General features: G+C 48.2%; 1 protein-coding gene across 3 annotated transcripts in view; it reads left to right on the forward strand.

The window, feature by feature from the left end:
• LOC146178472 (uncharacterized) overlaps window positions 1-21,924 on the forward strand; it is a 147,705-nt gene extending 125,781 nt beyond the window's left edge. For all 3 annotated transcript variants that reach the window (XM_084578301.1, XM_084578300.1, XM_084578302.1), the window contains 4 exons: window positions 13,306-13,573; window positions 14,503-15,141; window positions 15,689-16,501; window positions 17,222-21,924. In XM_084578301.1, coding sequence (XP_084434427.1) covers window positions 13,364-13,573; window positions 14,503-15,141; window positions 15,689-16,501; window positions 17,222-17,677 — 2,118 coding nt within the window. In that variant the 5' untranslated portion in view covers window positions 13,306-13,363 and the 3' untranslated portion in view covers window positions 17,678-21,924. The remainder of the gene's footprint in view (window positions 1-13,305; window positions 13,574-14,502; window positions 15,142-15,688; window positions 16,502-17,221) is intronic.
• Window positions 21,925-22,637: the final 713 nt, after the last annotated feature.

The raw sequence follows: 22,637 nt of genomic DNA on the forward strand, positions 1-22,637 counted from the left end.
TGGTCCGTCTCTACGGTGAATTTGGCCCCTCCAAGATAGCACTGCAATTATTGAATGGCCCATACAATGCAAGCGCATTCTTTCTCTGACGCGCAATAAGCCCTCTCTCTAGTACTCAGTTTTCTGCTCAAGTAGAGCACGGGGTGCTCATTACCGTCGTCATCTCTCTGGCAGAGAACAGCACCTAACCCTCGATCACTGGCATCACACTGGACCGTGAATTCTCGGCCATAGTCTGGAGCTCGCAATACCGGACGGCTAATCAGCACAGCCTTCAGGTTTACGAAGGAGGCTTCCTTTTGTTCGTCCCAGACTACATTTGTCGGTTCTGTCTTGCGGAGAGCGTCGGTCAGAGGGCTGGCCAAAGCTGAATAGTTAGGGATGTAGTGATTGTAGTATCCAGTCAGACCTAGGAATGCTCGAATTTCCGTCTTCGTGCTCGGCCGCGGGTAGTCTGCTACCGCAGAAATCTTAATCTCGCTGGGTTTCCTGAAACCTTGACCTACATTGTGACCCAAGTAGTCCACGGTCGCCCTTGCCAGGCAACATTTCTCGGCCTTTACGGTTAGTCCAGCTTGACGCAAAAGGCTCAGTACAGCTCTTAGATGTACCATATGGTCCGCCCATGAGTCGGAAAAAACCGCAATGTCATCTAAATAAGGCACCGCGAATGTTTCACACCCATTTAAAACCCTATCCATGAGTCGGGAAAAACAAAATGGAGCATTTTTTTAGCCCGAAACTCATCATTGTTGGCTGGTAGCTGCCCGTCGGAGTGACGAAAGCCGCGTATCTGCTGGCGCGTTCAGTGAGCGGTACTTGCCAGTATCCTCGAGTAAGGTCCAGCGTAGTCACATATGCCGCTCTACTGACCTGTTCTACTCTCTCCTCAATATTCGGAATAGGATACACTTGATCCCTGGTGAGAGAATTTAGCTTTCGGTAGTCTACCACAGGCCTAGGGTCTTTACCTGGAGCTTCTACTAAGATCATAGGCGAAGCATAATCGCTTTCCGAGGGTTTTATTACTCCCAATTCCAGCATGCGAGTTACTTCCCTATCCAGAATTTCTCTTTGCCTTGGCGAAAATCGGTAGCACCTTGATCGCACTGGCACGTCTGAAGTCAGCTCAATATCGTGCTCAGTCAAATCAGTCCTGCCTGGCCTGTCCACGAAACAGGCCTCAAACTCTGTTATTATTTCGGCCAGATCGGACAGCTGGGATTTCTTTAGTTCTCCTCTCTGCTCCGTCTTTTTGAGAAGCTCCTGAGCGTTGCTTCCTTTTTCGCTGAGGCAAATCAAGTTGTCCCCCATCTCCTCGGGAAAGTTTAACGTTAGATTTACCACGGCTTGCTCCATAGCTAAGTCCTCTCGGGTTCCACTTAAAAGTATCGTGAGATTACTAGACACTGGCGGCAAGAGGTTACTCTCAAGAACGTCCTCATTCCGCGTTTCATCAAGCTCACTTTCAAGTTGACTTATCTGAGATGCCTTGCTCTCAAAGTTTTCTGACCCACTGTCTTCCGCATCGACCACTGTTTTAGCTGTCGTTTCCTCCGCGGTGGATTTTTCTGGAATTAGCAGTGTAGCTAGTTCTCGCGCCTTTGAACGTGTTAAGGCTGGCACAACTCTGTCTCCGAAAAGGATGCCCCTCTTTCGCAGTAGCATATCCGATTTGTTGGAGAACAAATACGGATAGCACTTAGGAAGCTTTCCTGAAACGGCAGCCTCGGTTGTCAACTTGCCGAAAGGGCCCTCGATGACCACGTTCGCGATTGGCAAGCACACACTCTGTTCCTCCACTACCTGGCGGATCCACGCACACTGTCCTGTATAGTCGGAAGGCGACACATACACCGGATGGACAACATCCATCGTTGCGGCCGAATCGCGCAGTACCTTGCAAGGCTTCCCGTTGACTACTAGGTCATGCATGTAAGGTTCCAAAAGCTGCATATTTTCATCGCAGTCACTGACATACGAGAAAACAAACTTTTCTTTCCGGCAGTTGACGGCAATGTGACCCTGCTCATTACACCTAAAGCATGTGAGCGGCTTCCTAGCCCCAAGCTTGTTCTTTGTGTTCTGCGCGTTGGTCACTTCCCCACTTTTCTCACTGCCGTCCTTTCTAGGGCGTTTGCCTGAAGAAGCCTTCCTTTCTTCGTTTGCAAATCTAGCAAAGTGCCTTTTCTGACGGTTATTTACACTGAACGTGGGATTGCGGGGCCTATCCACTGCTGGGTTGCTGAATTGTCGGCGCGAAGCATACTCCTCAATAAGTTCGGCAGCTTCAGTTGCCGACTTAACTTCGCCTCGGTCCTGTAACCAATTTCTTTCTTTTTCTGGGAGGCAGTTATAAAACTGCTCCAAAAGAATTCTCTCGACTACAGCGTCCCTATCACTGTAGGAATCAGTGCTCTTTAGCCACTCGCCCAAATTGACTCTTAAATTGTACAGGAATTCAGGGTAACTCTCGTCCCTGGTCTTACTAGCTTTCCGAAAACGTTGTCTGAACGCCTCGGCGCTAAGCCTATACTTTTTCAGAAGGCAAGCCTTGACCTTCTCGTAGTTGTCCGCGTCCTCCTTGCTAAGCCGCGCGACAACCTCCGCTGCCTCGCAGGGCAGAACCGTCAATAATCTCTGAGACCACGTGTCTCGCTGGAAGGACAGTTTTTCGCATGTTCGCTCAAAGTTAACCAGATACAGACCGATATCCCCTGATATCACAAATGGCTGCATGTACTTTGACATCTTGAAACCTGCCTCCTTGTTGAGAAGAGGTACCGCTAGCTGGGGACAATTGCCCGACCTCTTGCTCAACTCTACTTCTAATTTCCGGAGCTCAATTTCTAGCTCCCGCTTTTTTGCTTCTCTCTCAATTTCACGCTCCCGCCTCTTTTCCTCTTTTTCTCGCTCTTTCTGCTGTATGAGCTGCTCCTCCTTTTTTTGTTCGATGAGGTTCCATGCTTCACTGAGCTCCTCATCATCGGCTCCCAAATCTGTGATTGCCTTTATAATCAAAGGTTTTCGTGCCAAACCACTTGTATCAATTCCCAATTCCTCACACAATAGCAACAGGTCCGGTTTCTGCAGCTTTTGTAGGTCCATGATCGCTCCGAGTGTCGGCTACTTCCAAAACAACTGTGCAAACTACCAAACCTAAAGGCGTTTCCACACTCTTTTTACCAGTTCTAAAATCTAACCCTGTTCTAGAACCTGGTCCACATCAGAAGAAAAGCCAAGCACTCACCCACACATGCGATCGATGTTCCGAGCTGCTCTCTTGTTGGCCGATTGTTGCGCCTGCTTGTTACTTGAGATGCCACCTCCGATCACCAGATGTTGTGGCTTGTAGATTCTGATCCACCTCGAATCACCAGATGTTGTAGCTTGTAGATCCAGATCCCACCTCCAGTCATCAGATGTTTTGGCTTGTAGATTCAGATCCCACCGCTGCCACCAGTTGTCGTGACGCTGGGGCTACGTCGACCCGGCCTTCACTTGGTAGCGTGCAGAGACTCGGGGTTGAAGTAGGATTGAATCTTCGAAGTTGGTGAAATATGTACAAGCAGGTTTAATGGCACTTTGAGAAACTTATTTACAAAATTATTTACACGAAAAAGAAGGGTACATCAGCAAAATGGCAAGCGTTAAGAGTTCATAGCGAGAAGCGACTGGATGAGCCGTTTACCCAGGGCCCAGAGCGACATTTCGTGCTCTGCAGCGTCCTTAAAAACCCCCTATGTCCAGCCCCTCTCTGAAGATGCTGACCAACCAAATCCAGGGCACGCCCCTCAGGTATCGGCATCCAATCGAACACATCACTGCACTGATGGTCTGAAGCACTGACTGGTCCGGCATTCATTCGTTGGGCGTGATCACTTGTTGGCGGGAAAAGCTTGGGAACGGCGAGGAGAGGAGGTACATTTCTATTCTTCAGCAAAGAAACCACAGGCTGGTTCTGAAAAGGGGTTTTACTTCTCAGAAACCCGAGTGCACGTGGCGCCGCATAGGGCTCCCAACATGGTCCCTTTTCGACAATTGCAAATCTTTCCTGCATTCCCGGGAAATCACTTAATGGCCGTATGAGTCATGCTCCTTTCTTGTCCTGCACGTCAGCGGACATGTCACTCTGTCGTCTCCTTTGGATAGGAGGCATTCATCACTGGAGGATAGCACTTCTCGACTGGAAGGGTGAACAAAAGAAAGAAAGCACTTCCTGCTATTTCCCGCAGGGGGACGTTTCTTTGTGTTTTTCCAGACGTTCTCTTGACAGGGTCAATTTGGCATTTGCAGGTTGTCCACAAAGCAAAACATGCTTACAAAACAGGATTCCTGGAAACAGGCTCACTTAGAGCCATTGGACCATCACCACATATTCACAAAACTTATCCATGCCCACAGGCGAACAATAGAGCGCGCAATTGCGGATGCTTGGTCGTAACAATACGGACCACCCAATTACATGGGACCGACGTGTCCATTTCCGCGTTCTTTTTCAATTTTTTTATTTTTTTACATGTTCATCATATACTCTTTCTCCGCAGCATTCCTTGTGTAAGCGCTCTCCTGGGCAAAAAAGCTTGTGGATGTGCTATTAATGCACATCCACTACCCCGCCGGGGTGGCGCAGTGGTTACGGCGCTCGACTACTGTTCCCAAGGATGCGGGATCGAATCCCGGCCTCGGCGGCAGCTTTTCGATGGAGGCGAAAAGCAAGGCGCCCGTGTGCTGTGCGATGTCAGCGCACGTTAAAGAACCCCAGGTGGTCGAAATTTCCGGAGTCCTCCACTACGGCGTCTCTCATAGCCTGAGTTGCTTTGGGACGTTAAACCCAACTAACCAAACCAAACCAATGCACATCCACTATTAAAAACGCCGACTGCACTATGTGCCGACTGCACCATGTGCATTGTACCACCAGTAGTATCACTACACTCCAATTATACTGCAGCGTTGGAAAACGGGGGGAGAAACGGATGAGTTGGTGCTAGACATCGGCAGAAACGTGCGTGGAAGAGGTGTGAAGGCGAAGTTTCTTGCGGCGGAACAAGTCAGGGGAGAAGTCTAAGACACTTGACGAAACCACGTGGAGCCGACGCACTGGACTGATTCATGCCCACGTGGAGTTGATGCCCTGTACCCGCCACGAGAGCGAAACGCTCGCAGACACATCTATGCTGGAATGCTTGCTTCGTTCTACCCGGAACTTTTCCCCTTCCCCCTAATGCCTCCCAGCAATGCCCCGGATAAGAGAGGCCACAAGAACAATGACGTTATTTAGGGTAAAAGCTGTTAGCTTGCTATTGTCTCGACTGGAGTGTTAGGTGCGTAAATATTTGCCAACATATAATAAGTTATCAATGCAAAATGGTAGTTAAATTTTTGTTCATCGTAAGACTCGAAAGTTATATCGATTATGAATTGATAATTTTGTTGACCTTTGTGTAGCTCAAGTGAGTATACTGATGCACATGCTTAGGATGCTTTCTTTTCGTCGTCAACGTACCGCTTCTGCTAGTTTCAGCATTTTTTTTTTGTTATTCTGGCAAAGATACAAATGAAATTAGAGCAAAAAATGTCAGCGGTCTCGTCGGTCCCCACAAGGAATGCGGCTTAGTCTCGGAAACGGTCATCTGACGAAAATTCCAGGCGAAGCTATCGGGTAGAATGGATTTGTTCTGCTGCAAAGAAATAAAAAAAAAGTAATTGAACAAAAAAATGAGAAACTCTTCCTGCTCATGTGCTCAGAAAGCTTAAAGTAATGCCCAGTGCCCCAGTACATAATTACACACAGAAATTGTGGACACATTCTGGTAAGGAGCTTTTGAAGAAAATAAAAATACGCATATTGTATAGTTGCACTCTACCAGTGAATGTATATACGAAGATCCTCTCTCGTTAGATTTGTAGATTTTTGCCATTTATTTTGAAAAAACGCACACCATTGGGTTTCTACGGCGGTTATTATTGCTGGTTTTTGAGTAAAGGACAAACTGGGCAAGCAATACCATGCTACGCATCGGCAAATTAGGTCATTTCTATCAATATTCTTATAAGAGTATCCTACAATATTCCACAGTCACCTCGTAAGTGTTAAAAAACGCACCCCAATTGATTTTATATAGCAGCCTTAGTTACTCGGTGCCAGCGCAGAAAGATACTTAGGAGCGAGATATTGCTACACATCAGGTGCTATAAAAAGTTACGTGAACATAACTAAAAAGCGAATCCTCTTCATCACACTCAGTGTAGTCATGAAAGGGACATGGATATATTATTTCACGCCCGCTGCTCTGTGTCACAATCCAGTTGCTCGCTTGCCTACTTTCGCAAACAAGCTTTTTTTATTCGGCGCACTCAAACGGCGGTTCCTCATCCCCTCCTTACAATACCCTTAAACCTATAGCCTCGGCAGTGGGCGCGCCCTCTCGGGAGCAAGCCTTTTCTGCTCAGCGCGCCAATAAGTTAGAAAGCGCTTTGCTGGCAGAAAGAAAGTACGGTTCTCCGAAGAAACGGCCTGTTCTCACGCCATGCCGACGGCCATTACCAAGGCTAGTCCACCACCATCGGTACATCCTACGAGATGGGTATACAGCACCACAGAGCGCCGTTTAGTGCCCACTCGATATGGCTGGCGCGGCCACCGGTAATGGCTGTAAACGGGCAGCCCAAACGACCCGTCGGGAATTGCCTTCCCTCGTCTGGTCCCTTGATCGACGAATAGGGGAGACTTGTCCCGTATGACGGTTGCGTCAACGGTTGTACCAAAAGGCGGAGGCCGGGCTAGAAAAACAAGAGAACACGGAAAACGGAAAAGAAAAGTGGAGAATGTGCAGTAAATAAAGACTCAACGACGTTAGCGCGAAGGGAAGTCGTTACAGCGTTTACAACAAAGAGATCTGTTACGGCATGGTGACGTGCTTTCGGTTTCACAGTGGAACGGATCTCAAGCATGCGTTACACTTCTGGGGCAGTTCAGCGGTGACAAGATCGCACTTAATACTCGAAGGCACTCGAGGTGCCTCACGTCATTATTGTAGGAAATCATGCGCATTTCTTTCTTTGTGCTTCTTGTAGCGTATATTTGAAAAGCCAAAATATGTGCTAAGAGGTCGCGAATGTCATCGAGGACGCTTTGCGCGATATGAATGTACTATGGGTCACGTACGGAATAGAATTACACACCCACGAAGGCTTAAAGACAATTGATTACCTCAATGAAATTGTGCCAAACTTCACTCCGATGCTTTGGGCTCAGAGCCGATGGTGATGGCTTTCACAAAGAGCGTCAAATGTGAGCATTATGGTCCCGACCTGTCCAGATAAAATTCGATCAGACCACTGAGTAAGCGCGGAAGTTGTTGGTTACGGAAGATTACAACAGCAATTACTTTTTTGTCTCCCTGTGACAAAGCTGTTTGCGGGTATACATGCCACGATGATAAAACTGTACCGCTGCAGCTGAACTGCGGGAGCGTCGTCGTCAGCCTCTCTCAGCCTAAACTTTGTTGGTGCAACCAGTAGTAGTATTAAACTGTATTAGGGGCATTTTTAGGTGGCCATACAGGGTCGTAGGTGCCATTTGGGAGTGACTCCCTCTGCCCCACGTGCTAGGAGGGCTTGTATTGTCATGCTTGGCGATTCAATAGTTCCTGCTTTTTGTGAGGAAGCTGGTAGGAGTTATTTGGGTGGGGGTTTGTCCTTGCATGCCCAAGGTACATTTTGCTGTTTAGCAGTTTTGAATTTGTTGCAATTTTGATATTTCGAATCGAATTCTCATTTGGAAGTTGCACTTAAACTTTGAGGATTCGAGGAGAGATGCTCTTTTGAATCTTTTTGTTTGTTGTGACCTCTGCTCTGATGAGCTCTGGATGAGGGGTAGGAAAGGCTCCCTTTTCTTCCTTGTAGTCCTCGAATGCTTTCCAGATTTCCGCGCAGGCTTGGCGTGTTAGTTAGGCCTCGAGCCAGCCTCTTCATGGCCCGAGTTTCCAGAGTGCGCAAAAGTCATATATTGTCCGCAAGGTTATCTCTATCGCAACGTTCCAAGATTTCGGTGGCTGCCGCACCCTTGTTATAATTCTAAATGGTTCTTCTTGAGTCTCTAATGATTGTGGCTATTGATTTTGTGGAAAAGGCAAGTGCTATTGACATTTTTGTTTTGGCGAATGAGATGACCTTCGCTGTGGCCAAGACTAGGGACCTTATGTCTGACTGACGTACCACGGAGGCGGAGTATTAAGTTTAGCGAATTTCTGTGGCATCCACGTAACCAGTGCTGAATCACCTTGGTATAAATTTTATATGGATTTCTCCCTGGATCTTCTCCTACTACCATGCCGTCTTCGTTGCATTTTTGGGGCGAGGGGTTCGATTGTGATGTGTGGCTTCGATCCGGAATTCTCCCTATTTGTTCAGATTCGAAATTTGGGATTAAATCGAGCCTCTTCTCTAGTAATCTACCAGTATTGGCCCCGGAAAGCCTTTCTTTTCTGATTGTCTTATGAGTCTTTCAGGTTCACCTACGTAGCCATTAATTCGATACCGATTAAATAAACTGAGTGGAATAAGGTGTTTTATTTTTATCTAGAAATGTAACCGTCAGTGAAATCGTTTAGTCACGGTTGAAAGAGCGCACTGTGTTTGTCGAAGGCTGCTGCCACTTGCAGTGAGTGACCATATGACGACAATGAAGACTATGAGCGGAGTGTGCGTAAGCAGAATAGGCGCCTGTTATAGGGATTGTATATGCTCCGACCATATGTGGTTCCAAGCCATGCTCCAGCTTATAGGAGCCCGGCCGTGGTGGTGCAGTGGATAAGGCGCTCTAAGGCTGCGCCCAAAGATGGGGGATCGAATCTTGGCCTCGGCGGCTGCTTTTCGGAGGATACAAAAGGCAAGGCGCTCGTGTGCTGTGCGATGTCAGTGCACGTTAAAGAACTCCAGGTGGTCGAAATTTCCGAAGCCCTCCATTACGGCGTCTCTCATAGTCGGAGTCACTTTGCGATGTTAAAACCTCAAAACCAAACCAAACCAATCAACTTAGAGACGTCTTCCGGGGTCGTTATCGTGGCCATTATCGTCGTTTTCTTAGAGCTATGCATGCAATTCACTTACGTCACAAATTCAGGACCATGCCATTAAGTTCTGAGCCACGAGAATGGACAAACTACCATATTCTTCTGCACTTTAGGAATGCCCTTGCGTGACTATGCAGATGCGAGCCTTTTTATCATTTCTCTTTGAGGGGGGTGGGGGAGGTGGGGGAGTTACCTGAGGTGAAGTGGGGAAGTTGTGCTGCAAGTAATTGCTATCACTTATTCAAGCCAGTAAAGCGGGAGTGAGAGAGAACCCTTTCAGAGTATTGATACTATTCCTCTTGGTCCAGTTATCGTAACAGAACGTGTAAATTGCGGGCTGGTCGGGGCCAGGTTTCTTTGAGAATTCGGCCCCCTTCGGGTAGTGCCAGTGACACTGTAACTTACACATTAGCATGGCGAATCGTGGTGCAGATTACAATAAAATGTCATCGGAGCAACATTTTCCGGAAGCAATATTACAGAGCTCTGAACAGCGCTGCTCCGCTGGTCTCCACGTTTGTACCAAATTTACCCGTTCTTCTCCTCTTCCATACATTGCAAGGCAACTTATTGCCGCTGCTAGAACTTATGTTTCGGGGAGTGCTAAAAACTTCGGCGCGCCACCCGGCTCCACATTCCAAGCTACCACTTCGCCGGTACCAATGCGATGCGACTCATTTTTGTCGGTTGTGGCCGAGAGAGAGGTTCAAAAACGTTTATTCCCGTCCAGCAGCAACTGGAGTCTGTCCAGCGCGTGAGTACCGTAGGCGCGAAGCGACAATTGCGAACCCACTCAGTGACAGCTTCCGCCTTGACACTCAAACGGTACTTATGAAGGCAGAAAGCAGTACGCTGTTTGAATTCATGCCCGCTAACGAAGATCTGGCAATATGCTTAGAAACAATGCTAAAGGGTGTATATGAGAAGGCATTCTTGTGAAAAAAAAAAAATGCTATTATTAGAAGGTTTTTTTGGTGAGGCCGGACGCGGGCGCAAAAAGTAGGCGCATAATGTGAGTCCACGAGGCTTATAGCGGAGTTCAGCTCTCCTCGGAGAAAGTGTGACAGATTCTGCCTCTTTCTTGTAAAGTGTAAATCAATTACATTTACTTCCGTTACTGCGCGCTTCAGGTGTCTGAAGATAAAGTGCAACTGACACTGCGCCTTTCCTTTCCTGTATACAAACCAATTACTATAGGCTATGCAAAAAACATAGATTGATAATTATGTGGTAATTATCAGTGTAATACCATAATTAGTGATGTAGATAATTAATGGTTGTAGTAAATGAAAACAATAACAAAGTGAAAACAAGTAATCAATTCAAAAGAAATAACAAAGATCAAATTATAAATGGAAAAAAGTAAAATAATAAAGAAGTAAGAAACAAAGCAGAAAAGAATGCAAAGGCTTCGCGCCAGAGCTACATTCTCCCAATGCAGTTTCTGCAATGACCTCAAACTCTTTTTCTTTTTTTTTTTTTCGCTCTTAGCATCAACTGCAACAGCCAGGCTTGAGTCATTCTCGCCTTATTCGACGTTTTCTGCGTCAAGACTACATAAGAACCACGTGGCCCGAGTTTCTCATCCACTGCGCGATTGAGTCAGCTGCCCGCATTTCCGAGCAACTTGTAATAGCCGGTGGCTCTACCAGCTATATGATTATAAGCCCTGACTATGCAATAACCAAGGACAATGACTCGTACGTTCAGTGATTGATTACGTGACGTTCCTTCTGACCTCCCAAGGCGAGAAGGAACGGTTGGTTGGTTTATGGGGTTTAATTCAGGTTATGGGAGGCGCCGTAGTGGAGGGCTCCAGAAATTTCGACCGCCTGGTGTTCCTTAGCGTGCACTGACATCGCACAGCACACGGGCGTCTTGCTTCTCGCCTCCATCGATAAGCACTCGCCGCCGGGATTCGATCCCGCATCCTTGGGTACCGCAGTCAGCGCCCCAACCACGGCGCCACTGAAGCGGTGCTCAATTATATCTATCAGGAAGAGACACGCCTGCTGTCCTCACTGGAAAAGTGCAGTGGCCTTCAAAAAGACGAGTATCTTTGAGCACTGCGTGCAGTCACTGGGTTTTCCGAGTCTACGCTGCAGGTGGGACTGTTCACTGCCTCTAAAAAACCCGCTAATGTAGGCGATCCGGCTTGGCGAAAAATCGCGAAGGAACGCTAATTATTCGTAGACACGTGGTGCAGTGACAAAACAGAGCGGCACTTTATCTAGAAATTATTTCCTTGTTCGTCGTCTTTGCAGCCTTTCTTTTGTCTATATGATTACAGCAAGAACAACCAATGGCAGAGGCGGTCCTTGTGGACAAATGCGCAGTCCATAATAATTAGCATGTGGCTCTCGAAGAAATACGGAATATTCGTGCTTTTGCGTGACTAAGACAACACTGCGTAGGCACCATGTCTTCGGGTTTGTCAATAATATACGGCTAACCGATGAACCCCTTCTATCGCTTCGAGATCTTTATGGCGTTTGCGCGGCAGCCAAGCTAGGAATTAAGGAGGCGGATTACTCGCCAACGCACGACACCTTGCGGTGGAAAGCAAACGGAATTGCAAAAGCAAGGATAGTAAAACAAGGACCAGCAGGACGGAGCAATATATATACCTATCTGGCACGCGTCCCACAAAGGCGTTCGGCAAGGTCACGGAGCCTTTAAAAGGGAATCAGTCTAGCGTAGTACGCACTATACACACAAACACGCTGGCGGCACGCTTCCGCGCTACCGGGAACCGCCGTCGACAGCGTCGCGCGGTCCGCCCGCCCGCCCGCTGCGGTGCCGGCGGGCCTTCCCACACGTGGCCTCGTTGCAACAAGCTCGCTGCGCCCGCACAGGTGACGCGCGCGTGCACGTCGGCGGGCATTCTTCGTCGTCACGCAGATATGACGCGCACTAATGGGGAGGAGATTAGGCGTGGCACGTGGAGACATCTAGCGGTCAGAATCTGAATATATTTAAGCAAAGAAAATTTGGTTATTTATTTGCAAACTGCTGCGAACAGAAATGCGCCAAGCAGATGTGGGAACAATATGTTGTCAAATGTTGGACATGATCATTTTAGTGAAGTATCAACTTATATGCTTGGCATGACATGGGAATGGGCAGGACATGTAGTGCGAAGAGAGGATAACCGATGGTCGCTTAGGGCAACAAACTGGATTCCAAGGGAAGGAAAGCGTAGCAGGGGGCGGTAGAAAGTTAGGTGGGCGGATGAGGTCAAGAAGTTCGCAGGGGTCAAGTGGATACAGCTCGCACAGGATCGGGTTAATTGGAAGAATATGGGAGAGGCCTTCGCCCTGCAGTGGCTATAGTCCGGCTGATGATACCGCATCCAAGCAGCACATATCATCGGCCCAACGTTAGTGCTGTATTAACATTGTCCGGCCCAACATAGGGCCAGTACATTGCAAGCACAGTCCAATATTGGGTCGACAGTCTGTGTTGCCTATTTCGTTGCACCCGCGAAAGAGAGGAACCAGTCCAGAAAATCTCCTCAAACGATACTATGAATAGATTTTAGCGGCTGGCACCATATGCTGCAGACGCCTGGGATACCCTGCTGCGAAGCGCGAACCCTGCGATCTAGCACCGCACCGTCCATCTGGCGGAAGAGGCCGCAACAAGCCAAGGGCTACTTGCCAGCCTCTAATCCGCGGGCGCACGACTCCCAGTCTTCCCCGGCACGCGTGCCGGGGGCGGGGAAGAGGAAGCCCATTTCCGATAGAATTAAAAGTTGTACAACCAACCAAATGGCCCTGAAGATAAAAAGAATACCTTCTGAATTTCCGTTTGGTATACCCTCCCGATTTTATTACGGGAATCAGAACTATAGTCAGCGCGATCTGACGGTGCACTTTAGACTCTGCCGAACGTATACAGGGTTGGTCCTCGGTGTCCACATATTCCCAGGGCGCACAATATGTACGAAACAGCACATTCAATTTCTCTTCATGCTATGGAAAAACCACTTTTTTTCAAATGACGTATCCCTTTGCTTGACAGTGGGCCTCATGGGACCCTTATCGAGGAGCTCTGGGGTCTCGAAGCAGCGATGCAGTTACACTTCGCTCATGAAGGACTTTGGCTTCTCAATGTCAGCTGACAGGCCGAGTATCTTTCTTAGTATAAACTGCAGCGGCGCGCTCAAATGCATGCTCGAGTTCATGGAGGTCAGGTAGAATATTCGTTGTTCTCCTTTCGGCAGGACCGTGGATCGCCAGCGCAGTCCCAGCCGTCAGGGCACTCGGCCCAGCGGCAGCAGCATGCCGAGCGCCGCTGTCCACCGGGCCGACTCGACCCGGTCGGACAACTCGGACGCCTCTGGACGCAGCGCCGAGTCCAGGGGCTCGGCCGGCAAGAAGGTCAGCTTCAGTCGGGCCGTGCGGGTCAAGAAGTTCCCGCGAAGACACGAGGGCAGCTCCAACTCGGTCTCCCACACCGGCAACGGGGAAGTCCTCGACCCCACTGCTCAGGTTAGTGGTCTTCTACCTGACTGGTACGGCTGTCAGGTTGCTTCTCTCTGCGACGTATGTAGGGGCGCTGACCCTTTACTCTATTCGAGGCAAGGCAGCACAGTAGGGCTTTCTTGAATTTCGCCCATTTCACTTGACAACAGTCCTCACGCGCTTGCGAGACGACTGTTCAGAGCAACGATAGCAAGTGTTTGCGTTGCATCAAGGGCGTCATTTGGTTTAGCAACATGCCGCCTTTAGATGTGATCCGTGTACACCAAAATGGCGGCCACTGCGACGTCAGTGAATACTCCATATGCCTGCGTCACTCTTCCATCTGTGTAAGGACAGAGTAATATTTCTGGCATAAAGGACATTTTTGATACTAATAACAGTTGGACTTTGCTTAAGCAGTATGACAGTAGCTTAAATTCTGTTCATCGCCAAAATTACGGCGTATGAATTGCTAAGTGAAGGAGTGCACTGCAGAATCTCTGATCTTCATTTAAAGTTTAAAGCGCAATAAAGCGCAAATTCGTCATTAAAATTAGAACTTTTCTACGCAGTTATTGCAGCTTGTAGAATGTGCGCTACACTCCTGTATCCAGATATCATGTTTCACTGATCGTTCAGAGCAATTGTGCACTGATCCTCCCTACGTTGGAAGAAAAATGTCTTTACGTACGTAGACCTATTTGGGTCCCTTTTCCTTGAAGCTATTAGAAAGTTCAAAACTATGAAAAAACACAATGTTTATTTTTTTTACATTTCTTGAAGGCCCAGAATATTCCCTTTCTTGTCGTATTTTGCTTCTAAAACTCTCTTAAAAACGTAGCGTCTTTCTAACGGAACGTCGCCGGCGTTAGGCAGGCCGATCAGGTCACTGCAAGTTAATAAATGCACATTCATGCTACCGTATCATTAATCGGTATCCTCGCTGCCAATTCCAGGCACCTACTTCCCCTGAGAAGAAGTTCTGGTTCAAGGTCTACAAGAACCGACACCATCACGACAAGACCGGTGTGGGTAGCCGAATACCAGAAGAGCACACTATTCCGCACGAGACCACCGTCTCGGACTCGTCCGGACACCACATACGGACATCTGTGGGCAGATCTGCGTCCTCAGCATCGTCTCGGTCTCCGCGACGGAGGCCCGACTCTCCAGTTGTCAAGCGCAACCACGTGCGCAAGATTGTCCAGAAATTCGACCGTGAGGCCACTCTTCGACACGACCCACCAGCCAGCAGTTCAAGGGAATCTTCGCCTCCTCCACCGCTGCCACCTCCGCCGCCGTCCGTGGTCCGGAGCTACTCTGTGGAGGAATACACGAGACCGGGGACCCCAATCGAACTGCAGAGGAGCCCAGCGCCCAAGCGCAGCAATAGACTCGTCGATGGCGTCAAGGTCATCTTGGCGCCCTTAACCCGGAAAAGGTCGTCCGCTTCGAAGAAGCCGACCCAAACCACGGGCACTGGCACTCTGGTGAGGGAAGAAGACTTTGAGGAGGTGAACAACAACGAGAACAAGGAAAACGAACCTGTCGAGGAAGAGGAAGAAATGCCGATCATGGTAGACAAGGCTACACAGGTTAGTGCTCCCGCTTTCGCGAAGCCAAGGTCGTTTTTGTGATGTTTGTGAATTCGAAAAGAAAAGTAAGCGGAGTGTTGGTGTTTGTTAGAGTTGGTAAAAACGGGCCGCTTAGTGCAGATCTCCAATAACTGTGTACTCTTGATCTGTTGTGCTACTCATACGCTCAATGGTGACCAGAGAGGCATTCTTAATCTGGCAAGTGAGTGCTATATACTTGTTTTTGGTTTGTTGATCTAATTAGAATATCCTGCCTATCATGGGGTTTAGAAGAAATGTATTGTCATGAAGGAGCGAAAATGAATAATAGGTGCTATCTCGCAAGATTTTAACTAAATGTCATGGTGTGAAATTGAGTGCATTTCGGTGTGTGGCAAAGTAAGAAAATACAAAGCCACAATGCCCATTTCGCATGAGTTACGGCCGCCTTCTTTCTTCCGCTCGCCAAGAATCAAGACAGCATGTGTCGAGAACCTTATTCTTATCTTGTCAGTAAGAAAGCCTTGATCCTCAGCTCCTCATTTATTACTTGCGTTATTATGTGCAGGTCAAGCCCTTCGACTTGGAAGAGTTCTTCGCGACCAGTGGCGACGTCTCTCACCTATACAGCCAGGTGGACAAGAGCAAGAAAACAACGACCTTCAAGACGCCCGAGATTTACGTCCACCATCCGGAAGTAGTGGTGGACTACCCCATCACCTCCAGCCCGCGCTACGTCGACCGCGACTACGAGTACTACGAAAGGAGCAGAGCCTCGTCCTCGTCGCCAACGCTGAGGCGAGGCGATGTGTCCACGACTCCGGAGCCGGAGTACGGCAGCATTCGAAAAGTGAAGTCATCCAGCCGCAGCTTCGGATTCAACTTGGGGCGCTGGGAACACGAAGACAGCAGCAAGAGGCGCGACTCGGACACCTCTAGCATCAACAGCGAGCCAGGGGTCCTGGGCCACGATGGAAGCAGACCTGGAAGCGTGCTCAAAGCCTACGATTCCAAAAAGCGCGAGCTGAGCTATGAGAATGTACCAGCCAGGGTGTCGGACAACGAGAGGTCGCGTACGGGTTCTCCCACTACGTCCACCTCTGGGGTGTGGGTCCGGGACATTGATAAGGATTACCGTCGGGGCATGGCCGACGCGGACGTGACGGTACCTAGCAGCGGATATGTTTTCACGTATACCGCTACGCTGGGAGGAGACCGGACCTCCAAGAAGAAGACATCCAGTTCACGAGACACTTCGCCCGCCTTGCCCGAGACTGGTAGCCTGTCAAGGACCCACCACCGGCGGTCGCCGTCACGCGGACCACGATCAGTCAGCTCTGACCAAACCTCTGTTCGAGGTGGCCTGGCTGCTGCCTATCAGGTGAGTAAATTTATAGCTTTGAAAAAAGAACATTTGGGACATATAGACTATAGGTTGATTCCGAGACCCGCATCTTAACGCTGGAAGAGAATGGCACGGCTCTGTCTTTGGGTTTGTTGCCGCTGTGGGATATAGAGGTGCTCACTATGCACACCTCAATGCCTATTCAGGCAAGATTTATTCTGCGGATTGCGTACAATTTAAAACGAAAACCTACTCTGCAAGTGTCATTCGTATAAACGATGCGTTTGTCGCACCATCGTTTTCATGAGAGACGTGCAAAAAAAGAGAAAGTTACCTCATAATGACACCAATTGTCGCATATGCGCTAAAAACGCTACAATAAGTTATAATTATCAGAAAAGTTCAGAAAAGATATAGTACATGCAACTGTACATGGTGTGGAAAACAATTAAACACAGTACGTTTTGTAATTATTTGTGATGTTTTCCATCATTGTATGCGGACGCTTGAGCGTTTTAACGAAAATGAAGGTAACCTCCGGTGCAAAAAAAAAAAAAGAACGCTGGATCCTGTTTTGCGCCAAGGTGAAACGAAAAAAGCTAAGCAATAACTTTTGGTTTTGAGCCAACTAACAAAAGGGTCAATGCTGGTTCCTCCTAAATTATTCTGCCTCGATATTGAGCAGCGTAATTGTCACCAACGTAATGGTACGTAACTCACTGAATTGTACCTGCTTGTTTGTGCGTTGCCTCGCAGGCGAGGCAGGCGAGAGCCGCCGCGTCTTCGTCCAACGGACGAGTCTCCAAGTCATCCTCTCCACGCGGCAACCGCAGCCACACCAGCCCCATAGGCCCTTCTCCGGGACTGGTTTCAGGATCTGGTCCAGGCTCAGTTCCCGGTTCGGTGGCCGGTTCGGTGACGAGCGAGCCCGCCTATCAGCGGGACACGGTGGTCCTCTACATTCCCGCTGTCAGCCATCACAATACGCCGTCCGAGGACTCGCTCCGGGTCTCTCGGAGTCAGTCCGTCCTCCACAAGGACAAGAGCTCTCGGAGCAGCGGCTCCAAGAGCCACAAATCTAAGACGTCTTCTAGCCGCCCGAAGCGAGCCGCTTCGGAAAGCGACATCCGAAGGACCAAGTCCATTCCCAAGGGTGCCAAGTTTCCCTGGCTCAGGATCAAACCTACTGTGACAGCGACCCCAGTGCACTAGCATTGCCCTTGCGGCGCCGCTGGGGTTCCTGTTTAAACAATTGTTCTGAAGCAGCGACGTTAGTTGGATAGGTGATAGCGATGTTGAGGACTTGAGTGTCGCCACAATGGCTCGTTGTTCAGTTGCCATTTTTTTAAATGGGAGTGGTTCGATGGCAGGACACCACGTCCCGATTGGACCGGAGACAAGCTTAAACGAAGAGCGCACGCGTATTTTCATTTTTGGTTGCTCACGATATAACGCTGTTCGGAAATGCGCGCATATATTAACTTCTCTAGGACTTGAACCCTGCCGCTGGAATACCTTAGGATTTACCTATACGCAGTCTTTCTTCCTGTGTTCTGGCGTGTGGTGGGGGTGTAGTGCTGTGCTCCTCGTTCAATAAAGCATTGTCCGGGTTCTTCAGACAGCTTGTGGGATCCACTCTTGCCGATATGTGGCTGGTCCACTACAGCTCCGCCACTGTGCAACATCCATTGGGGATACTGTCTAGTAAGCTATGGTCGACGTTTTGTGCTCACGCCATGATGGCCTTAGCTTAGTCCTTGACATCGCTATCACCATTCGGTTTCATGCCAGTGCTTCAATGTTGGTATCGTTGCGGCGAATTTGACGCATTATCAGAGGTGCATTACGAATGCGCAGCGCCGGTGAATTTACTGCTTTGATTTCTGAAGTTGGGCCTTCAGGAGCCGTGAGTAATCAAAGTTTATGATTGGCTTTGCTATAGCCAATGGCGCCCATACATGATCCAGTATGAGGAATCTGGCTGTCGAAGCTCTGCAATAATGTGTATTTCGGGCTAGCTGGGGCTAAACGGCACCTCGCTCTGTCCGAAAAAAAAAAAATACAGGCTGCAAACTCTGGCAAATGATAGGCATGGAACGGCTTATCTCTGGAAACAGAACTCGTTACCAGTCTACTAAGGATAGTCTGATGCCGACCGGCTTGTCAACTTGTAACGACCCTATTGACTTGAACTGTTAAATAGAGTCAATGCTATACCATAGCAACGACCCGAAAGTGGCACTGAAGAATAACGTTTTAGCAGGCTCCCAGTATAAGTTCCATCATGGCACTAAGAGCTTCGGACATCAACGGGTTGGAGACGCCGTGAGTCTTCTGGTTCGCCAGAGCAATGACGACTATAACAGCGGAAACGCAAGATGTAGCAAACTTTTGTTTTGTTTAGGTTTTTAGTTATTTTCTCTTCTGTGTTACACAACTGACGCCAACATAAAAGCGAATGCCGTCACTTGTGGGTTCAGGCATCTTAAACTGCCGTTGTTGCTTATGATGCCCATCCCGTTAATGTACACACGTTTACAGTTGTGAGGTAGGGTAGGCTAAAACACGTAGATTAACGGCTAGCATGACCTCTGTAAAATGAATGTGCATCCGTGGCAAGCACATGCCTTCAAGTGAAGCGCAAACTCAGCTTATGTGTCGCTGTCGATGTCAGAATATGCCATGGAAGTGGGAACCTTCTACTTAAATTGTTTTTTCTTTCGTGCGGAGCAAATGTAGGGGTATGTACATTTGTAGTGATGACAGTAAATACAAACCTCCCACTGCTACAGTGAGTAAAGCGTGAACGACTAACTATTGCTTCTGTAAGTGCGGGGTCCTCAAAGCTGCCAGGACCTGATTGACAGATTTGCAGTCTAGGGACTCGTTTCATAAATTTAGCTTCCAGTATCTTCAGCTGAAGCTTTTCGCTTTAGCGACGGCATTAAGCGAAAAAAAAAATGCATGTCAGAATTTGTTGGTGACTGCCTTTGGGATCTAAGACGGCCTATCTACAAAAGCGTCGAGTTTCTAACATCCGTTCCCCTCTCTGAACTCGACGAATTCCTTTCGGTATGCGTTGAAGCCGAAGGCCATCTATGTCTAGCGCGATGCGGAAACAGAGTTTAGTTCGCTTCGTGCGAAGCTTCGCGGCGAATTCGCTGCGGTCGCTTGCTTCAAAAGCGTGGACCAAGTAGCTTAGCTCTGCTTAACGCTATGATTCTCGCGCGGCTTTGCGTGTTTAGCGGCGCCTCTTTTCCTTGTTCTTCAAACGACGTCACCACGACTACTTCGAGATGCGTGCATCAAGGCATAGCACAGCACATAGGAAGCGTGCGAGGCTTCATCTTTGCTTAAATTACGAAATGAGGTCATGTAACACAGTATACCGGCTGGGACGGTTGCAGTGTTAAATGATTCAGATGCTTCTAATAGTTCTGTGCGATCAGAGCTACCCCGAGAAAGAGAAGTGCGCTCGCGCCACGGAGCAAGAATTTGCACGAGCGGAACCCCTCACTTGGCAATGGTTTTTGAACAGGGCATTAGATCATGTTAACAGAATGCCATTGATTTGGGCAGGAGTTTGCATTTAGAAGATCTAGACGGCTGTAGAGGACTTGTGTTATCCAAAATCAGGGGGGAATTACATGCCCCAAGATCCCATGGAGATGTTCGAAGCACTTGTGGGGAAATCAGTAAATGCTGCCACATAAAAATAACATAATCGGCCACCAGAATCGATAAAAAAGCGTGAATAAAATTTTGTTAGGCTGAAGCAATACAGCCGCAAGGCACATGGCTTATGTGGGAAAGAGAAAGGTTACTCAGGTGTCATTTTTTCCATGAGAAGCCTGGGTCATTTGTGAAGTTAACGTCTTGCACCAGGGTGAGGTTCTGCTCTGTGTATATGCTTGCTCCAAGGCCTAAGGAGGCTTTTGTGAATAGATCTGTATACTACCTCTAAGGCTTAACGCGAAATAGCATTAACTAAGCGTGTCGCATATTTTGTGTGTTTTTGTGCGTGTGTGCCTGCATCGATTGAGCATTGTATGCACTTGTTGGCTTCACTCTAACGTACTGTGAACTTACACAGACCCTGAAGAAGACTGTTGTTGGGCTGTGTACATATTGTTGACCAATCGGGCATGAGCTTTAATATCAAGGCATTGGCGCTGATGGCTCCCGTAACGTTTGTCACTGCAGCGTCAGACGCGTCGCTTATAATGCAGAGCCGAAAGTGTTGCAAATGTGCTCAGCACTGCGCTAGAATAAACATCAAACATGCAAAAGAAAATACTGAACGGAACTGGGTCCCGGATATACCGAGTAGTCAGCTAGACAGGTTCCTGATAACGAACTGTTGAAGAAAAACTGCTCCAATTAGAACTTGCGTGCACATGTTGTCCTGAGCACGTGCCTTCACACGTGCGTTTGAAAGGCACTTAGCAAATGTCCACTAAATCCGTTTCCTGCCGTTTTCCTCTTCGCTTGGCAAGGAGATGAATACGCTCAGAGCGATCATGAGGAGGTCGTTGCAGATCGGTGAATACGTTCTCCCGTATATACCAGCAAACAGAGCCACGATTTCACTTCGATAGATGTAGTCAGTAGTTATCTCCAAAAGCGGCCATCATGAGTATAGAATGACATAATAAAACCACAGTTGACAACTGTTTGCGACGGGTACAAGGGAACGTATTCGCCGATAGGACGGCTTTCGAAGCTATGAAAACCGATCTATGATTTTCGAACACTTTGTAGTTTTACCACATTATGTATCGCCCTTTGAAAAAGTAACCGGGCTGCCATGATCGCGACAAATTCTGGCTTGGGGCGGAGCAGAAACCCTGTGGTCGTCAGCTCGCGTCGGCAGACAAGCTAGCTTATATATGACGTGGACCTGCGTCGCCTAATATTATCCCCTTATAGCACGAGAATCGGTTTGGGTGGATTGGATCTACTTTTCATAAGAGGTTGTATCTGAGATTTGCTATAAGCCCTGCAGCGTTTGCCGTGTATAGGCAGTGCGCTTGGGAACATATTGTGTGGTGTGCTTCAGTGGTAAGAAGTGGCCAACAGGTAAAAAAAAAAAAAAGAAACTTACCAAATCCTTGACACTGAGCTATCTTAAGCGATACAACGGCGCGCAACAAAGGCCCGTTGTTTTGACCTCCAGGTTCACGTGCGCACTGCAGTGCTTAGGCTTACTCTTCGTGTGCTTTTAATGCTCTATCTCTCTCTCAGTGTTTACTGTGTGCATGTGTATAATCTCTCGCACTTCCAACTCTGTGACGTAAAACGACTGTAGAGGGCGCATTGCACAACAAGCACCATGGTTGTGCGATCTGACATGGAGGGGTCGCTGTAATACGGAGGAGCCCAATGCTAGTCGAATGCTGACTTGTTGTCTTCTGGAGCTTTAATTAAAAAGGATATCGACGGTTGTTTCTTACACTGGACCCGTCTGTTGTGTCTGTTGTCATTGATGGTTCTTATACACTGACCAAGGGGGTCCATTGCCTGCACAAGAAGGGACGCGAGGAATTGCTAGGGGCCAAAAGTTACCACCTCTCCTCATAGTTGTGGCCTAATCAAATCACGCGATTTGCGTTTTTGTTGAAACAGGAATACAAGTATAGTTACGTTACGGGCCCGGGAAGTAACTGAAAAAGCGTGGCCGCCTGGCATGTTATGCTTTCGGTGTTTAATTATTTGCAAATGACAGCACGATCGGAACTTATTGACTGTTGGCACTTCGAGAAACAGAGTAGCATCAGTGCTTGACGCGCGGAGAACTTTCACTGAACCCGTGTACGTTGACACAAAATCATGGTTGTGCGTCATTATGATTTTATTGCTTGTAGCCGGCTGTATACAATAGCTCGTAACAAATTATTTATCTCAGGTAAATCAAAGACTGCGTTCAAGAGCGCAACTACTTCCTTATGTAACAGGCCTGTCTTAACTTTCTCTACTGTACATCACAAGGGAGAGGAGATCACGCAACAAGATCCCGAACAGCTAGCGGTAGCCGTTACGGAGTCCCTATTGCAGAATATGAAGGGACACAAACGTTTGCAAAAAAGACACTATGACGGGAAGATTGGATCCAGACCTATTGTTGCCCCTTATATTCATAAGGTGGCACATAATATGAGGAAGGTCGCCAACA

The sequence above is a fragment of the Amblyomma maculatum genome, chromosome 9 (genome assembly GCF_055883805.1).
Source record: "Amblyomma maculatum isolate TAMU_Amacu chromosome 9, ASM5588380v1, whole genome shotgun sequence".
Classification (NCBI taxonomy): Eukaryota; Metazoa; Arthropoda; class Arachnida; order Ixodida; family Ixodidae; genus Amblyomma; species Amblyomma maculatum.